Source organism: Nesoenas mayeri (assembly GCF_963082525.1).
Source record: "Nesoenas mayeri genome assembly, chromosome: 9".
In the NCBI taxonomy this organism is placed as follows: domain Eukaryota; kingdom Metazoa; phylum Chordata; class Aves; order Columbiformes; family Columbidae; genus Nesoenas; species Nesoenas mayeri.
Window position 1 is genome coordinate 16,520,195 of NC_137557.1, and position 19,862 is coordinate 16,540,056.

The 19,862-nt window shown below is 44.0% G+C and overlaps 1 protein-coding gene across 3 annotated transcripts in view; it reads left to right on the forward strand.

The window, feature by feature from the left end:
* PAK2 (p21 (RAC1) activated kinase 2) overlaps positions 1-19,862 on the forward strand; it is a 43,601-nt gene that overhangs the window by 4,200 nt on the left and 19,539 nt on the right. For all 3 annotated transcript variants that reach the window (XM_080349304.1, XM_080349306.1, XM_080349305.1), the window contains exon 2: positions 18,144-18,354. In XM_080349304.1, coding sequence (XP_080205430.1) covers positions 18,168-18,354 — 187 coding nt within the window. In that variant the 5' untranslated portion in view covers positions 18,144-18,167. The remainder of the gene's footprint in view (positions 1-18,143; positions 18,355-19,862) is intronic.

Sequence of the window (19,862 nt, forward strand, 5' to 3'; positions counted from 1 at the left end):
CTAGAACTCATTGAACTAACAGAGGTATATCTTGTACAGGAGCAAAAAAGGGCTGTTTGTAGAAGATGCTTTTTAAAATTGCCTTTGAATCTTGAAGCCCTTTCCTCCTGAAAAGGTTTTCAATAAAGTGAGAACCTGGAGGAATGAATATTAAAATATCTTTCCCCTACGTTTGTCTTCTCTTTTAAAAGGGTCTTTTGGGGATTTGGGCAGGAGCTGGCTGGGCAGTTTCTTGTGGAAATTGAAAGTACACTTCAGCTTGTGTAGCATCTGCTTTAGGATGTAAAAAAATTCCTGTTTAATAAGTTATGTTAATATTTTAAAGTGAGCAACTTTTAAAATGCAAAAAAATTACTAAAGGTAAAAGGAGAAGAAACCTAAGAGTCTTTCGACTTCTGTTTTAAACTGTTTGACCAATCAGGAGTTTATAAGGCAAGGCATTAAACATTTTTGACCTTTTTGCCACGATTCAGGATATCGAAATCCAGGAAGAACAATTTGTGGCCCAGTTCCAGGTGCTGCTGAAAGGGGCCCCTTTGAACTCCAGAGGTCACAGGAAGGATCTGGTCCCATCGGTCCTAAAACGCCAGCAGCAGCCGTTCCCTGAAGGTGCTGGAGGAGAACGGACCAAAAAATGAGAATACAGAGTTGCAGCTCTGCATCCATAAGCCCTTTTTTGGCTGATTTACACCAAAACATTGCTCTGAGGTAGTTTTTCCATTGCTGTGTTGGTGCTGGGAGACGCTTCCCAGTTCAGCAGCGGCTGCTGGGTGGCGTAAAATAACGTGGTTTGAGTTTTGCAGCTTGTATAGCGTGTTAGCAGTGGGGTTAGTGGGCAGCTTGGGCAGGTCCAGAATGTTTGGGTCTTAATTCAGTCTTCTTTTGAACCCGCATCACCTCGGATGGCTGTTACTGGCACTCCTTGCTTTGAGCTGATTGTATTTAATGAAATATTTGATGTTTTCTAATAACGTTCAATTACCTGAGTGCTTGAGATTTTTACCAGGACATTAAATCCACCTGCTGCAAGTGTTTTAGACCAGAAATACGTGACTGTGTGATTTTACACCTGGGTAAATGTGAGAATCAGCCATTTAGTTGGAGGGGGAAAGGAGAGAGTCTTGCTCTCCCCTGCCCCAAAACCTTTCTTTCCACCCTCCCCGATGAGCTGTTGCATCCCTGGGTCTGCATCAGGGCATTAAATTGACGGGAAAGGAATCACTGATGTTAAACTTGGTTTTGCTCCATGATGTGATGCTGCTGGAGGGTTTGCGTCTGGTTTGCTGCTCCTTCTGCACGTGTGTTCCTGAGGTTTTGGGAACGTTACGCTGAGCTGATCTCAACCGAACAAATGAGTGTTTCTTTGTAGATCTTAGGATCACATAGCAGCATCTTTTTTTTCTGTGGCATAGAAAATACGTTTCTAATGTTGTTAAATGGTTTGATTTTTCAGTGTTGGGACATTATCGCCACCAGTGTAGTTCAGGATTTTCAAAGATATTTGGCAACAAGAGCGGTTAATTTGAACCCAGTGCCAACATGCTAAAGCTCTTTGATAGTAAAGAGACTCGTGACTGCCCAAGGCAGGAAATTCACGCAAATAACCTCCTGGTTTTCGTTTCTGGCGCTTTACAAAGTATATGGCAGAGCAGGATGGGGAGCGTTTTGCAGTAACTGAACTATTATATGTGTTGGCAGTGCTGGCAACTCTTGTGAATGCTGTTTTTCCAGCTCTTTTGGGCTTATTTGCATGGAATTTTATTTATTTGTTTTAAATAGATGGGATCAGTGTTGAGATTTTTAGATGTAGATTATTCTTCCAGGAAACTAAAAATTCCAAATAATTCAGTACACCCGTTCTGGGGGTTTTCTTCACAAGCAGGGCTGTGTAGTTTTGATGTCTTTTATTTTCTTATTAATAATTATTCCATTTTAAAATATTTTACTTCTGAGAGGCATAATTCTCATTCTCCTTGCCCTGTTCTGCTTATGCTGGAGAATTTTATAGTCTTTTTGCAGCACAAGAACATGCTTGGTAAAACTGGATTGAGTATTACTTGTGGAAGAAGACACCTGGTAAACCTATACGATAACACAGCAATGTTATTAATACTAGAGCTTGGAGCATCTAACGTAATAAAGTTCTAGTGTCTTCAGAAAAGGTTGGGGAGTGAACGAAAAGAATGAAGGATAAGTGAAAATACCAACATGAAATGATTTTTAATTTGGTTGAATTCATGGTAGTGATGATTTTATTACTGCAGCAAAACAATATTTGGATTACCAGGATTTAAAGAATTTATTTTTTCTCATTCTGGCATTGCTGCTAAGAGGTGCTTGTGAGACACATTGTTGGCACGGATTTATATCTTGTAACACTTTCAGCATGACTCAGGGATCCTCCTTGCCCTGATATTGAACGTTTTTGGACATAAATCTTTGGTGTTTCTTTTCTACCAGGTCTTATTTGGGTAAGCGGTGGGTGATGGTTGGTCTTGACTTCATTAGCTCTTCCAAGGGCCAAGCTTTCTAAGTTTAAACCTGCATCTTGACTGGAAAACTCTTGCTCACGATTGAAAATAGACGTAACTCTTGTGTCATGTCACTCTGATTAACCAGAGTGTGATTCCTACGCTGCTGAAACCACGTTTTCTCCTTAGCAGTTTTATCATTTCATCAAATAACTTGTCAGCAATCCTCAACATTTGGGGTCTTAACTGTCCTTTTATTTTGTTTGTGTTTTTAATCTCCTAAATGAATTACGAATATCATCAGTTCTTGCTTTTTGTGCCCATACACAGCTGGTCGATGGTGGATTTGGGGCCGTTTCCCAGTGAGCACTGTGGTGACAGACTGGTGGGATTCACTGCTCCAAGTGACATTTAGTGGGCTCTCTCTTTGTTGCCGAGTTTCATAGAGCTCTGTATTTCAGCCCTTGCTGAAATTTGCTTCCTGTTTCCTGAACAGAATTGAAAGGACCTGAGAAAGTTTCCCCTTAGATGACAAGCTCTTGAAAAGTTGCCCAGTTTTAAAGGTATTATATTAGGGTTAACTTTTTCCATAGTTACAATGAATTTCATGAAAAGAGATTTGGGTTTTTTTGTATTTAAAAAAAAAAAAAAAGTTTGAATTTGAATTTTAATCATGACAGTCAGTCTTCCATGCAACAAAAAAGTTGTATGCCCTCTTTTGTATGTTCAGACTCAGTGGTAGCACCTAATAGTATTGTAAATTAAAAATACAAAGACTTGGCATAATTTTCATTGGAGTGGTATGCATGGATGCAAGGAGCTCGTGGATGGAAACCTGCATTTCCTGAGTGAGTTTTTGTCTTGGAGGCCTGTTTTCTGTGAGTTCAGTCTCATCCTCATAGCCATCTTCAACTTCTTCATTGCACAAAACTCTTATTGAAGGCAAGAGAATAAGGTAGAACTAGGTTGGTAAATGCCTGAACCTCCCCAAAGTGCATTTTTTTTGAAGCTTCATTCTTGCTCAGTAATATTTCACCGAAATATTACCATTCTACCCATAAGAATTTCACTCATTCTTTAGTGAACAGGCACATAGTTCTGCTTTGTGGAGCTGGAAGGGCTGCTTAATCTTAAACTTCTCCAAATGCTGCTTAATCTTAAACTTCTCCAAGTGCTGCAGCATCCTAGCCTGGCCAGCCCAGGCCTCACAGCTGAAATACCCAGGGTATAAACCACCCCAAGGAAACGCTTGGCATAATAAGTTCAGCAGGACCACGTTTCCAGTTGCTGAACATCCTTTATAAACCGTTAAGCAACCTGATAGATGCCCCAAGGCAAAACCAGCGGCAGGGCCATTTCACATGATGTTTGCTCTCCTATGTGTCTCTGTGCCATAATTTATACAAGGATACAAGCAGGTTTTTAAAGTCCTTTGCAGCTTTCCAAGTTCAATATTATGTTTTGTCAACTGTTTAAATATTATTTTAACTCGACAGCTTCTTTTGGAAGCTCTTCTGCTTCGCGGAGCGCTGGTTATCCTGTGTTGTTGTAATTTTCACAGTCCTTTTGTCTGTTTAGTCGGTAACTGTTCTTCATTTTGTATTTTTATTTGTTAAAAAGTATTTTGTTCTCGAGCTGTAAAATCTATTTTTGTGGTGCTGGTGCTCCAGCATCCTCTATAAACAGCTGTAGATGGCTGGAGAGAATTGGTGTCTAGTTCTCCATCAGTAAATCAGGGATAAAATAATAACATAAAACAGTAGGATGCGTTACATCCCTCTGAAAATGTGATTAATTTGCCCATGCACAAGTGGTGTTTAAACCATTGTGCATCTATTTCCATACATACACATTGATGAGATTTTTATCATGCACTTGATTTGCCTCTTCTGGAGTTCATAATATTTTCTGCTTATTGGCTCCTATACGTGTCTTGTAGGCTTGGCAAAAAATAGTTTCCACATCAGCATATGAGAATGAAGACACCCAATTCTAGTTGTTTTGGATTAATTTCTGAAGCATTTTAGGTAAAAACCTGTTTGTAAGAAGAGTGAGAGAAGCAGTTTTATTAGGAACGACTGAAAAAAAAAGAAAAAAAATAGAAAATTAGTTCAAAATCTCATTCTTGCATCCAGTTTTTTGAAGGCAAATTGTTCTTCCCAGCTTCCAAGTGAGCACTTTGGCTCCGTGAAAGATGTTGAATAATGTTTGCCCAAATTTCAGGGGTTCACGGCATTAAACTATACATTAGTATGTTGGTTGTATGTGTGCGGGTGGTTTTTAAGTGGGAAACATGGCAAAGCATGGAAGGCAAAGCAGGACGGTGTCACAAAAAGGTGATTATGAAGGTGTGAATATGGGGGGTGAAATAAATAACTTATGCTTTTTCTATGGATAAACAACGTTTAATCCAATTCCTTAATTGTATTCCTTAAACATGTGTTCATTAGAGCATAAAGCAAAACAGCGCTGGGTGTGCAGGGGATTCGCTCCGCCCAATACGCACACCTTCTAACAATAAGAAGTGTGTTTAAATACAGTAAGGTATTACATATTCATAATAACCCCAGGAACGCCTATACATATTCATAACCTTTCCCCACTTCTTATTAAAATGAGCCTCAGAGAACCATTTCCATAGTCTCCTCCTTGACCCTCCCTGTTACACCTGCGCAGTGTCACTTGGTGGTTTTGAGGAGGGGTCTTTGGGGGTCTTTGGATGAAGCTCTTTCAGCTTCGTCACAGTGAACTTGTTACCTGTGGCTCATTATGATGAACTGGCTGGAACCCAAGCTGCCAAGTTGACCGAAATCAGACTGGCCGCCCCCTTTTTGCTGTAAATCTTGGCTGTCTTGTCTCCTCAAGCTTACAACTGGTGCTGTACAACTTCTTATCTCAGCATTTGATGAGGTTCTGGTTTTTTCTTAACACAATTGGTTACATACAGCTCTACACTAGATATTCATTATGTGGCTTAAAGTGTTAGTTCATTAGTAGACCCTCATTATGTGGTTGGTTAACCCTTAAAATGTTAGTTCCCTCTATCAATATAACTTCATAGCCAAGTTTCATGACTTTTTACATAGAACTTAACCACCTTTTCCTTTTTCCAGGTTCAGAGCCCATGCCTCATTTGCTTATATCTGTAAACATTAAACATCTTAGCATGAATCACAACTGCATTTCTCACAGGGGTGATGGACAGAGCCCACTTCCCTTGCTCGGGCTGCTCTAGGTATTAATTTGCTATTTTTCTGTTGATGGGCACACGTCTTCATGTCTAAATTCTTTTTTTTATGTTGATTTGAGTTGTGGCATCTGCAGTTTGTCCTTTTCATACTATTTTTTTGCCATTTGAAATAACGGGAAAGGGATCACCTGCGATGTTGCGCAACGACTGCAGGATTTGGTTGTGTGCGCCCCATCTAGATGTCTTTACCTGTCCTAAAAGGGTTAAATACGCCAGGAAAAAAATAGGCTCATGACTTTTTTTGTGTAAAAGCTGTAAAACTTTCACGTTCGGCAGCGTATGGAGTTGTCTCAGAACGTGACAACTTTGAAGCACTTGTGCTGTGCGAGGTTTCATAGCGTATTCGAAAAAGAACTGATGCCGTCCTACTGTTCTGCTAGAGAAATATTGCTATCTCCCTCCCTGACCGTGCTGCTTTCTCATTGATAGGTTTTTTTTTTTAATTTTTTGGGTTTTTAATGAATTGGCAACTGCATTTCCCCGTTGAGAATAGGTGCGTATTCACAGATCACAGAATTTCAGCAGGAATAGCTTTCCCAGCTCATGGTAAGTGAATTTTCCTGGTGCAGGAGCGGGATGCTGCAGGGAACTCCGCTCTTGTAGGAACTGGAGCATTTGAAGAAGTCATTGCACTTATCTGCCCTGGCACAAATGGAATAGAACTCTCCCACTACTTTTCTGTATGGTGCTGCTAGAAGATGCGTAGAAAATGAGTGATTTATGTTCAGTGTGGGTATGAAGTGTGAGGCCTTGTCCAGCCACCAAATCAAAGAATGTATGTGAAAAATGTAGCTTTTCCGGACTGAGCTATTTCTCTCTTTCCCCCTGTCTTTTCCTTTATTATTCCTTTTTTCCACAGCTGACATTTGACAGCAATACCGGTGTGACGAGCGACTGACAGATCCCTTCACCTTGGATTCTTTCTCTTCTTTGCCGTCCCAGTACACACCGCGTGTTCCCTCCTCTTCCCAGCCAGCCCTGGAACTCTAACTGGGATGGATAATCTTGTCTTACCCAATAATATTTCCAGTAGTTTAAAAACCTTTTGTTTCTCTTTTCTATCAGTTACTGGTGATCTCTCTGCATGACACCAGCAGCCTGACATTTTTCAAGCAATCTCATTGCTCCGTTGAGTGGCGATTGGGTTAAACAGCTGGGAATGCCATTAGAAATACAAAAATACACCAAGCTCTATAGGTGGGTTGTGCAGCCTTTATTCAAATAACTTTTGCTCTGGAATGTGTGATCCCTCCCTGCCTGTAAACGCCAAGGTTAACGAAGAATCTCAACCACCAGATGCAGGCTTCATTTCTCTTTTCCCTTGTAAACTTACCCACCTCGCCCTTTTCCCCATTCTCCTTTGATGTTTTAGAAAACCTCAGCTCATGGAAATTAAGCCTGGAAAGTGTCTCCTGGTTAGTGAATTATGAGTAAGCGCAAACACCTTGAATCACGGATTTGCATGGGCCGTATACGCTGTAGGGCGACTTGTCTGTCTTTAGTTGATTCAGGTTTTTAAGTAGGTAGAACAGGGGCAAATAATTTCCATGCTGAGGGTTGAATAGATTTTCAAACACCTTTGAGGACGCTGGGAGTTGCACAATGGTTCCTTGAAGGAAAACTGTGGCTGTGGGCTGTGTAAAATGAAGTGTGGCCTGAATTCAGCTGGTAGGTGGTAACTACCCAGCCCTGGGGCAGAGGGTGGAAATCAGTCCCTCGGGATTTAATTCCCGCTCGTGGCCTGCGCGTCATGGCCTCGCCGAGTGAGTTTTCCTGCCAAACGCGGGGGAAATGGGAAATAAAAGCAGCTGGGAAGTTGCTTCTGAGGCCCGTCTGGTACTGTCGCCTGCAGCTTTTGAGCTGCTTCAGAGTTAATGAAGCAGAGAAGAGGTTTCTAGTTCACTGGTGGTAAAATATACAACTCAATAGTGCCGGTTTTATTTTATGAAGCAGAAATGGTGAATCAAGCGAGTCCGGATTGCTCCGTGTGGGTTAAAGGGAGAAAGCGGAGATGTATCCCGAGACTCGTATTGTTAATTTGCTTAAATTTTCTGTGTGCTAATGGGCTTTTCCCAGGACTCTTGCAAAGGCTGGAGCAGAGGATCCCTGAGGGCTCTTCCTTCTATGATCTTGTCTCTTCGCAGTTTTCCCTGTTGACATCTTTTTCAATCACAAAACATAGCTGATAATTAGGACGTTATTGCCCCCACATCCAAACTCAGAGTAAAAATGATTTGGAAGAAAAATTTGTCTTTTCTGCTACAGTGTCATTATATTTTTTGGCTATATATATATAGATTTTGTGAACCTGATCTACCCATTTGGAAGGCTGCTGGAATCCTAGAAGCGCGAGCTGCTTCACTCATCTTTATCAATGACTGCATGAAAGTTGCACTTTGTTATCCCCATACTCAGGTGAGGACGACTGAGTTGTAAGCACAGCACAACGAGGCTGAAATAACATTGATTTTGTGTCAGCTGTCGGGAATGAGAAGGCAACGGCTACCAAAAAAACCTGGGATCAGATTTTATTCTGAAAATGACATTTTTGCAGACCAGTTGCTCTTTTTTAGTGCAAGACTTTGCACATCTGCTAAGTGCCTTAAGGAGTAAATAGTTGAATTGCTTTAGGTTGTAATGCACTTTGGCAGTGGGTTTGAGGAATATTTTTCTTTAGGAAGGCTTAGTAACCCTTTCGGATACCCCATGAATAGGATATTTGTCTTCTGTAACATGGTAAGCACATCTCATTACAGTTTTGGAGAGCCTATTTCTTCTTCTGAACAAAAGATCATTTCCTTTCTGCCTTTTTAAAGATTTCTTCTGTTCGACCACGTTTTTATTCCTTTATTCTTTCCCCAACTCTCTTTCTCACTTGGCAATTAAACAGCAGTTCGTTTTCTCTGTGCTGTGTTTTCCCCTTTCTGTTTGTGTGACTCGGCAAAAATAATAAGGAAATTGAGGGGTCGGAAAAAGACAAGATGGAAAGAATTTAACTGGGTATATGTGTCATTCAGGCTGGGGTTCTCCTATAATACAGTTAGAGTGAGAGGATTATGCGTTGCCTCTGGGACACGTAGCAGCAAAGAGAAGACCGCAAGAAAGGACCTGTTATAAACCTTTATAAAACCTTTATAGAAGGTTGTAGACTTGCTGGTTGAAGGAGGCGAATTGGTGCTTGCAGCTGTTAGTTTGGAAAAAAAGACACTGGCAATTTATTGTTGGCCTTGCTGAGCACTCAGTTTGCTTAATGTCAATCTTAAAAAATTATGTTTGATGGGCTCAGATATTTTTTTATTTCTCTTGTTTTTAAACCTGTTTTCTCAATTGCATCATTTGAAAGGGTTATCCTGCTGCTTTGTGCTTGTAAATTAGGGAGATCTGTGCTTGTTAGGGGTATCTTAGATTAGTCTGCTTTCCCCTCCCCATAAATGAAAGTTAAATAAAAATAACTTCATTTTCTCAGGTAGATTGTTTGGCATTGACCGACCACCTCAATCCCAGAGCCCCTAAAGCTGGAGGATGTTCCAGCAATTCCTGTGGAGGTTGTTGTTTGTTTTTTGAGAGGCTTCGAGAGCTGCGTGTTGCATCGGAGCATCCACACGTGTTTTCAATAACCCATGGTAGAACAGATTATCCTCCTCACTCCTACTCTCTGTTATCAAGGTTGCTCTTGCTTTTGCACAAGTTCTCTTTTGGCAGGCAGAACATCAGTGGCTGCATTTGCCAAGGCTGCAGAAAGTAATTATTTGTCTGCCACCGCTGGTTTTTTTGCACAACATTTCTGAGTCGCAGAGATAAGTATTTTCAGCCTCGGAAGGTATCACAGAATCCCTGAATGTCAGGGACTGGAAGGGCCCTGGAAAGCTCATCCAGTGCAATCCCCCCATGGAGCAGGAACACCCAGATGAGGTTACACAAGAAGGTGTCCAGGCGGGCTGGAATGTCTGCAGAGGAGACTCCACAACCCCTCTGGGCAGCCTGGGCCAGGCTCTGCCACCCTCACCCCAGACAAGTTGCTTTTCCTATTTAAGTGGAACCTCCTGTGTTCCAGTTTGCACCCATTGCCCCTTGTCCTGTCACTGGTTGTCACCCAGAAGAGCCTGGCTCCATCCTCCTGACACTCCCCCTTTCCATATTGATCCCCAGGAATGAGTTCCCCCTCAGTCTCCTCTTGTCCAGCTCCAGAGCCCCAGCTCCCTCAGCCTTTCCTCACCCGGGAGATGCTCCACTCCCTTCAGCATCTTGGTGGCTGCACTGGACTCTCTCCAGCAGTTCCCTGTCCTGCTGGAACTGAGGGGCCACCACTGGACACAAGATTCCAGATGTGGTCTCCCCAGGGCAGAGCAGAGGGGCAGGAGAACCTCTCTGACCTACTGACCACCCCCTTCTAACCCACCCCAGGTACCACTGGCCTTCCTGGCCACAAGGGTCCAGTGCTGGCTCATGGTCACCCTGCTGTCCCCAGGACCCTCAGGTCCCTTTCCCCTACACTGCTCTCTAATAGGTTATTCCCCAACTTACACTGGAACCTGGGGTTGTTCCTGCCCAGATTGAAGACTCTACACTTGCCCTTGTTCTATTTCGTTAAATTTCTCCCCGCCCAGCTCTCCAGCCTGTCCAGGTCTCTGGATGGCAGCACAGCTTCCAGTGTCAGCAGCTCCTCCCAGTAGTCTCATACTATCCCAGAAATCTCTTCAAGATCTGATTCAATAAATCTCATGGATCCAAATGCTTTCAGTTGGAAGGCAAAATACCCAAAGCAAGTTGTTTGACTCGAGATTTGCTGGTTCTGCGAATTTTTTCGGATAATTTCAGGTGGATGAGCTGCTGAACTGTGTTGCTATTAGAGATGGGCAGGAAGCGAGCTGTGGCGAGGTAGCACTGGCTCAATAAAAACTTGTCAGAAAGCTGCTTTCAGCTAATCTCTGAGAGGAAGTGAACTATAATCAGTACTAAGTGAGCTAATCACAGGAAATCTATTGCTCAACAGGAGCCTTTAAAAAAAAAAAAGGGCGGGGAGAAAGGGAGAAAGAAAAATACCCGTGCAGACATTTCATTCTGCTTTTGGATTCCAAAATCCATTTGGTACAAGAAAACGGACTAGCTGATGCAATGACAGCCCACTCACTTCGACATAAAATTTGCACAGTGTGAATATCTGTTTGCCGCCTTCTCCAGAATGATGAAGCATCAAGTCTCATCTCCTCCAGTAAGGTGTTTTTTTCGGGGATTAAAAGGTGGTGGTGTGGGGAGGCTGAGGGCAAGCTAAGCCTTGGGGTCGATGGAGTGGGAATGAGTCTCCAGACATTTTCGTTTTTTATATTTATAATATAAACCAGGAGTGGGACACGGCTGTCTTCAATCCGTCTCGTTACACTGGTCTTTTGGAGCATCTCACACTAGCCCTTTTACTGATTGCTTTTAATATCTCTGTGCTTTATTTTTTTCCTTCGCTTGACATCTGCCTTGGAGGTTTGTTTGTGAGAGACGTTGATTTTTGCCATTTTCCTCTGCTCTGGCTGTCCCGGATGCCGCTCTGTGCGTGACAAGCGCTGCCAGCAGCGCCCTATAAGGCTCTACAGGAAGACACTGACTGACAGCCGGCCGTGCAGATCCGCTGTAAGGATGGGGAAGTGTGCTTACCGGCAGGGCTTGTGTCACTTTTGAGTTCTCCTCCTCCTCCTCCTCCTCTTCTTCTCCTCCTCCTCCTCTTCTTCTCCTCCTCCTCCTCTTCTTCTTCTCCTCCTCCTCCTCTTCTTCTCCTCCTCCTCCTCTTCTCCTCCTCCTCTTCTTCTCCTCCTCCTCTTCTTCTCCTCCTCCTCTTCTTCTCCTCCTCCTCCTCTTCTTCTCCTCCTCCTCCTCTTCTCCTCCTCCTCCTCCTCTTCTCCTCCTCCTCCTCTTCTTCTCCTCCTCCTCCTCTTCTTCTCCTCCTCCTCCTCTTCTTCTCCTCCTCCTCCTCTTCTTCTCCTCCTCCTCCTCTTCTTCTCCTCCTCCTCCTCCTCTTCTCCTTCTCCTTTTCCTCCTCCTCTTCTCCTTCTCCTTTTCCTCCTCCTCTTCTCCTTCTCCTTCTCCTCCTCCTCTTCTCCTTCTCCTCCTCCTCTTCTCCTTCTCCTCCTCCTCTTCTCCTTCTCCTCCTCCTCTTCTCCTTCTCCTCCTCCTCTTCTCCTTCTCCTCCTCCTCTTCTCCTTCTCCTCCTCCTCTTCTCCTTCTCCTCCTCCTCCTCTTCTCCTCCTCCTCCTCCTCCTCTTCTCCTCCTCCTCCTCCTCCTCTTCTCCTCCTCCTCCTCCTCCTCTTCTCCTCCTCCTCCTCCTTTCCTCCCATTCCTCTGTCTGACAACACACAGTTTTGTACGTTCTCTGCATCCGGGGCCCAGATGTCTTGCAGTTCTTGCAGCCGTTTCAGGTGGTGCCCCAAAAGTATCCTGCAGCTGGAGTGGCACATCAAGGATTATGATTTCAAAAGCAAAGTGGTTTTGTTTCTTAATGCATTCTTAGCCTGAAATCCATTACTTCTGCTTTTTCATCAACCCTGCAAATTAGACTTCAATTTGACATTCTTGTTGTTCCTTCTGTGTTACATTGTCAATAGTAAATGACTTGAGTCATTTTTACCTGCAATAAACGGACCTGAGTTCAGGCTGCAGCTCTGTCAGGGTATGCACATATGGAAGGTTAGATTGATTTCACTGATTTAGTTCTGGCTCCTCAGAGATCTGTGGCTTAAGCACCAGTGTAAAACTGGGATATTGTCTGCCAGGAGTGGGGATTTATGTGCATGTTATCAAGCTTCATTTATTTATTTTTTATTTTTTTTCAATCCAAGCAGTAGTCCAGTGTAACTTTCACATCACAGAGCAGACAGTGAAAAACAGGTGCAGCCTAGACTCCTCAACTACATTAATTTTAACATCTTAAGAAGACAAATTCAGCTCATTATGACATGAGAACTTTCTACACCAGCTGTTTGATTTGATACATGGTACCTTCTCCCCTGCTCATGGCCTTACAGTTCTACACTGATGCATATGCACATATAATGCATATTTAAAACTTAATCTGCTCAAGTATGAGTGCTCCAGGGAAAATGTGACTGTGCACTGTAGCAGATAGGAAGATAACTGTATTCAATTTCATTTTATTTCCCTTCAGTCATTCTGCAAGCAAGTAGGGGAGGAGAAACGTCGATTTTTAGAAATCAGAGGAGCTCAGTAGCAGCCGGGTGTTGGAGAGGGGCCTCGGGTGCATCCCACCCTCACAGGAGCATGTCCCTTCGGCAGGGACGTCCCAGCGGTGGTACCTGTCCCCAGGGTGGCTGAGGCCACCAGGACCTGCACTAGGGGACAAACCACTTGTCACACTTTTCTTAATGCACAGCAGTCTGGTGTGAGCGAGGAAGAGTGTGAGCAACAGGTCGATGGGAGGTTGGAGGTCGTTCCTCCCCCTTTATTTGACCCTGGTGAGGCCACATCTGGAGTTGTGTTCACTTCTGGGCTCACCAGTTTAAGAAGGACAAGGAATTACTGGAGAGAGTCCAGCGAGGGACATAAAGATGCTGAGGGGTCTGAAGCATCTTTGTGCTGAGGAGACACTGAGAGGGCTGGAGCTATTGAGCTGGAGAAGAGAAGCTGAGAGGGATCTGATCAATGGGATCAATATCTCAGGGTGGGTACCAGAGGATGGACCAGACTCTGTTCAGTGGTGCCCAACGCCAGGGTGAGGGGCGACGAGCACAGACTGAAACACAGGAGGCTCCATCGGAACGTGAGCAGAAACTTGTTTGCTGGGAGGTGCCAGAGCCTGGCCCAGGCTGCCCAGAGCGGGTGTGGAGTCTCCTTCTCTGAGACATTCAAACCGCCTGGACCCACCTGTGTGATCTGCTCTGTGACCCTGCGTGAGCAGGGGTTGCACTGGGGGGTCTGCAGAGATCCCTTCAACCCAAACAGCCTGGGGTGCTGCGATTTTCTGTACTACCAGGATTGTGAACAAACACTTTCACGAGGGTTTATCTAAAAGGCGGGGGAAGGCAAACCGGCCTCTCATTGATAAGCCTGGCTTAACAGGCTGGTAACAGGGGTTGCACTGGGGGATCTACAGAGGTCCCTTCAACCCAACCAGCCTGGATTCTGTGATTCTTTGAAGAGCTGCACGTAGGAAGTTCTACAGGAAGCAGCCGCGTTTTATGCTCACACAAGGAGGAATTGAGGGGAAAACCAAAACAAAACAACAAAAAGCCGGAGCATGCAGACTGATGTGCTGCAGCAGTGTGTGTTCATCAGCTTTCCGAAAACTGCCTAATTCTCACTTTACTTTCCAGCTTTTACTCACTCAGGGTTATGTTTCCGGGTGTTTTCCCACCAGCGGCAGCGACAGGAACCGCCGTCTCTCTTTGTGACCTGCGTACGCTGTAGCTTAATGGGCTCTTTTCTTCCCCAAAAGGAAGAAAGCGAGTGAGCAGCAGAACTGACTCCTGCAACGTCGCCGTAAAAATGAAACTCTGAACACGTGTGCACATTGGTCGCTACAGGGGCTGGGAGGGAGTGGGCAGGTTAAGCTACACGAGGAGCTTCCTTGTGCCTGCCCGGCCTCAGCCTCACTGCCGAAAGGTGGAAAGAGAATTGCAACTCTGAGGAACCTTATTTCGGGTCTCCCGCTGTTGCTGGAGACCATGGTGTCTCAGGCTGCCAGGGATGAAGAAAACGCTTCCAGTTGTGCTGCCCCAGAGCAGGACAAGAAGCCTTTGTCACAAGGAGGGGACAGCTATTGGGACTAGTGTCATACACTGGAGATAAGGACTGAGAAGCATCCTTATCCTCATCCCTGTGAGCATGGTTTTTGGAGTAAGCAGCAGAACTGCTGGGAGAAAAGGTTTTGTCTGCTATTTTTTGTGCATGCAGTGGGTTGCAGCACCGGCCTGCAGTCTGTAGTTGAGCGTTGTTTGCAGCTTCAGCTTGTCTCTGTGGTTCGTTCCACTGCTTTCTAATTCTTGTCATTAAATGTAGCACGACTAGTGGTTGTGGGGGAGTTACTGATGTGCTTGAATACATCATTATTACTGGTATTATCTTCACTGGCAAAGATGAAAGCGAATCCTTCTCCCCTGATTACATCCTCTTCTGTATATTACCTTTGCTGCTTCTGTCATCTTTCTCCCAGATTGAGCACACTTTTATGAGCTTGCTCAAACTTCATTTAACCATTTTAGTCTTTCATTTCCATTTGGTCTTTCAACCAAGCCAAAAAAACCCAAACCCACCATTAATTGTGTTGTCTGATGATAAATATGAACATGACGTCCCCTTTGCCAGACTCCTGGCAGGCAATGGAAAGAATGAGAATTCCCCCGGTCTTTGTAATTCCCTCCGCAAGCTGTGATGCAGCATGGCAGATGATGGTGCAAGAGCGATTACATCTCGCTGCTGGTAAATCAACAGGCTCCTTTTCCTCTTCTGAGAGGTGAGAGAGCAGGAAAGAAGCTTCAGGTTGTATTTGCACTCCTTTTTTTCCTTCTCCTTTTAATCCCTCCTCCAGTCATTGCCCGTAATGCCAAACTTCTGCAGCACTTTCAAAAGTACTTCTGGATGCTGTGGAAACTTTCCCTGCATAATGAAGCCAGGTAAGGGTATGAAAGAGATGGGAACTGCTCTTCTGCACCCAGTTTGCATTCGAACCTGAACAAAATGATTGATTTTTAACTTCTGATGATGACTGAAGGATCAGCCTTCCGTTTCCTGAAGCGATCTGTTCTGAGTAGAGCTGTTGTAACTTCTTTAAACTCTGTATTGCTTTTCTTTAAACAAAGCTGCTGCGCATCGAAATGGTCCTTTGTGCAAAACAGTTTTGGATCTAGCAGTTTATTCAAACACCAGTCTTTGAAACAGCTGCCCCGAAATCATACTACTTTGCATTATTAAATAAATCGCGTTTCTTAAGTTTCCCTGCAAAGCTGAGGTTCTGCTAAACCGCAGATTTAACGGGCTTGAAGCATTTTGTTTAACTGCGCCTGACAGAGCCGATGCCCCAGCCTTTTTGGTCTGTTTCCCCTCCTCCGCTCCTCGGAGCAAGGTCAAGGACTTTGCTGAACACTTGGAACGCGAAACACCCATCAAAGCTGCAGCTCCGAGTGTTCTGCACAGATGCTGTTTCTCCAAGCACCTTATTTTCTCTTGGAACAGGCCAATTTTGGATTCCCATAGACGCGCTTCCAACTTGTTGCTTGATGTTGTCTTGTCTTGAGCACGCAAGGCGCTAAGGAGTAATTAGTTTCGGATCAAGAAGCTGTAACACTGAGTATGTGATCAGATTTTACTATAGGGAGAAATTAATTTACAAATACGTAAGCAAAAGTGCGGTATTTTTTATTTAATTTGCAGCCTGAACACCGTGTTACAGTGTTGTTAACTCAGTGACTGAGGTCTCCGAGGGAATTAGTCTGAGCTTGGAGTCTGTTCTTGCCCAGTTTCAGGTGCAGGTTGGTTGGTTATCCTGACATCCTGCTCTTGCCAACATCAGGCAGCTCCAAGAAATGCACAGACGGAGAAAATAATGGGGTTTGCTTTAGAAAAACACAGAAGGCTCCTCGTGATGTTGCTTTCTTAACATAGTATATGATTTTAGTGTTAAAGTTGTGTCATATGCTTCTTTACCTCCAATGATTTATTTTTCTGATTGTCTTTGTACAAAAGGAGGGATGATTTCTTTTAAATGTCGACTTGCATGTGGATATCTAAGAACCCTGCGTCCTACTATTTTCTGAGATTTGATGAGCATAAGGGAAATGGATTATGCTGTAATTATCATATCGCTCCAAGCCCAACTTCAATAGGACTCTTGAATACCCTATATCTGATCTGGTGGTTCAGACCAGAAATTTCTATGCCTCAAACTGCAGGCAGACAATATGTATTTTTAGAAGAACCTTTGGAATGAAAATCCCTTTGGGTAAGCTGCTCAGACCTGCAGTTAGATTGGAGGGCTCCTAATTTTTTCCCCATATTGCAGCATAGGTACTGGAGAACGTAGAAGGTCCTGCAGATAACTTGCAGCATCTGAAACAGCAGTCAGTTAGAGAATAGGGAAGGCTGCTGGAGGATGGGAATCGCAGTCCGATTCACAACCACATCCCTGCAGACACGTTCGAGTGTTGCAGGTCTATTTATTTGTTGTTCTCTATCAGTCTCTTTTGAGCTTCACGACATAAACCAATATGCTCTTGCACTGGATTAATTCAGGCTGCTCACCTGTGTTCTTTTTCTTCATTGGGATCTGACAGTATTATACGTGAGGAAATCCTGGGTTTAGTTCTGCCGCTAAGACCGCATCGTGCAAGGCGCGTGTGTTGTGTCGAGATAGCACAATAGTGATCCTTTGAAAATAGTGTGATAATTGAGTGTGAACTGCACCGTTTTATCCTGATTTTTAGGGGTGGCACTGTGGTGTGGCTGAGGCTGAGCATTGGGACTATGATAGGTGGGTAGATACCAGCAAACTGGTCATTTCCCAAACTGTTGGGACACGAGGAGGTCAACGCAGAGGAGATGTTAAATCAAGTGTTCCAAACAGGTTGCTCATCGTTTAAGCATATGGAGGAATGAGAAGCATATTTATTATTCACCTGTCATCACAATGTAATTTCTCTATATCTTTGTGCTATTTACCCCGTAGCAGAGAGGCTGCCTGCTTCTTAGAGAAAAATCTCCAGGATATTATGAGGAGGGAGGAAAGGCCAGCGCAGATTTTCTTGAATGTGCAATGTGTCATGTAGATGCTTTATTGTGTGGTGTCTTTAGCTTTAGCAGCTATTTGCTCATGGTCACGCTCATGTTTTTGTTAAGGACTCAAAGAAGATTGTGGTGATAGTGTATGTTCTTTTTCCAAATGGAGAAAGTGTGGCACAAAGTCCTCATTCAGTGGATCTTAGTCCCATCCTCTTCAATGTAGGCTGCATAATTTGGGTAGAGATATTCTTAATGTGACTTAATGTGGACCGTGTGAATTATGACTTATAAGCTATTCTTTTCTCCCTGGGATCTTGTCTGATAAATGACAAAAATGAATGCAGATGAAGCTGTTTGGAATAGAGCTCCCCCTAAAAGAAGTTGTGCTGTCCTGTATGTGAACCAATAGTGAACCAGATCTGGGAACTGCTTCACATGATAACAGGCTGTTCTTTTTGACTGAGTTGGTTTTATCGCTGGAGAAGTTCGTCTTTCTGTCCCGCAAATGCTGCTGCTGCTGACACAAACGAGCGGGTGGCCCAGAAGTGCGAACAAGGATGGGATCTGATTCATTTGGCGGAGACATCGGCGTCTGCCGGTGCTGTGCTCACCAGGTTCCTTCCCTGTCAGCCAACACAAGTAGAGCTGTATTTTTATATTGTATGTTTTATATTCTCCTATGTTAAAGCAATGATTTGTGTTGCAGGGCCGTCACTAGCTGTTGAGAACCATGTTTGACAATGGAGAACTGGAAGACAAGCCACCAGCTCCTCCCGTCCGGATGACCAGCGCTATCTTCAGTTCGTGGGGCAAAGACCCGTTGTCTGCCAACCACAGCTTGAAACCCCTGCCCTCTGTACCAGAGGAGAGAAAACCTAGGAATAAAATCATCTCCATATTCACTGGCGCTGAAAAAGGTAAGATGCCTCTGTTTTCCAAAGTTATTACTTTTATCCCTTTACTTCTTGTAAGTTTTCGTAGCTCTTTAGACACTTGAGTCGAGCCCGTCCAAGTGTGGAAGAAGTGTTGAAAGTTGGATGTATGTGTTTAATGAGCTGAGATGTTCGTTCTGTTTGCATTGCGATGTTTGAACATGAAATGCTAAGTAAGAAAAATTAAATAGCTCACTGAGGCAAACCACCACCTATTGCTTCTCATGTTTGCTGCCCAGTTTAAAGGAATGCATTTCCAAACAACCCTAAGAAATGTTTGTGATTCCTAAGCATCATATTACTTGCCTTTTTGCTACGCTAAATGCGGATTTTTACTTTGAACTGAGCATCCAGTTGTTTTGGAAGGTACTTCATGTTGTTGACCATTTAGGTGGTACCTTGAGGAGAAAAGAGATGGGAAAGAAATGCTGGGGAAAATACAGTGTGCATGAAGGGGAATTGAGAAAAATAAAGTTGTTCTGTCTGTGTAACGGCACTGTTAGGATTAATTACTAGTGGGGGAAAAATCTGGATTGCTGTAAACAAGGATTATTTCTGAGAAAGAAATTGCTGTCATGAAACTAGACTTAGTGCTTAGTTTCTGTCCACTTTTCTGTACCGTGAGTGTATATACAGCACTGCAGCCTTGCCCCTGCTTCTCGAGGATCTCTGTATCCGCATACAATAAAATGCTGCACAGATGTAAATATCTTCTTACATCTGGGATGGTAAAACTGCGCAGGGACTTACAAGCCTGACTTCAAACTCCTATGCATTTTCTTAATCTCTACCAGTTAGCGTTTTTGTGATGAATATTAAGATGCACCTGGGGAAGGACCTTGCAGCTCGTATTATCTGTTAATTCTGCTGACATGCCGGGCAGGACCGGTTCGGTCACGCCGACACAGGTTTGACTGTTTCCAGAGACTTTGCTCCTCCGGTTATTTATTCCCTTAGCTAAGGATTTTCCCCAGGGCTGGTTCTTACCCTCGCTCAGCTGGGTGAGCAATCCCTCTGCACACAAACACGAGCTTCCCCGTGCTCGCAAGATCTGGCGGAATTTCTGCTCCAAACGGTGGGTGTGTTTTTCCTTTTCGGAGGATGGAAAGATTTGGCCAGTGTAGCTTTTGGAAGCAGAATAGTTATTTCACAAGGTCACTTATTGTGAAATAGCTGTCCGTGGCTGGGTTACAGCAATAGAAGTGGTGGGCTTTTCTTACCGGCCTTAAAGTGTGGAAGAAGAAGAAGAGGAGGAGAGGAGAAGAGGAGAAGAAGAGGAGGAGGAGAAGGAGAAGAAGAAGAGGGAGAAGAGAGGAGGAGGAGGAGAAAAAGAGGAGGGGAAGAGGGCTGTGGAGGTGGTGGATCTGGGTACATGAACTGGTGTTTTACCGTTATATCACTGGTATTGAGAGGAAGTGCCTAGAGACTGCAGTGAGTGCTGCCAAGTGTTAATACATCTGGTGGAAGGATCTAATCTGTCCATCTTCAGTCTG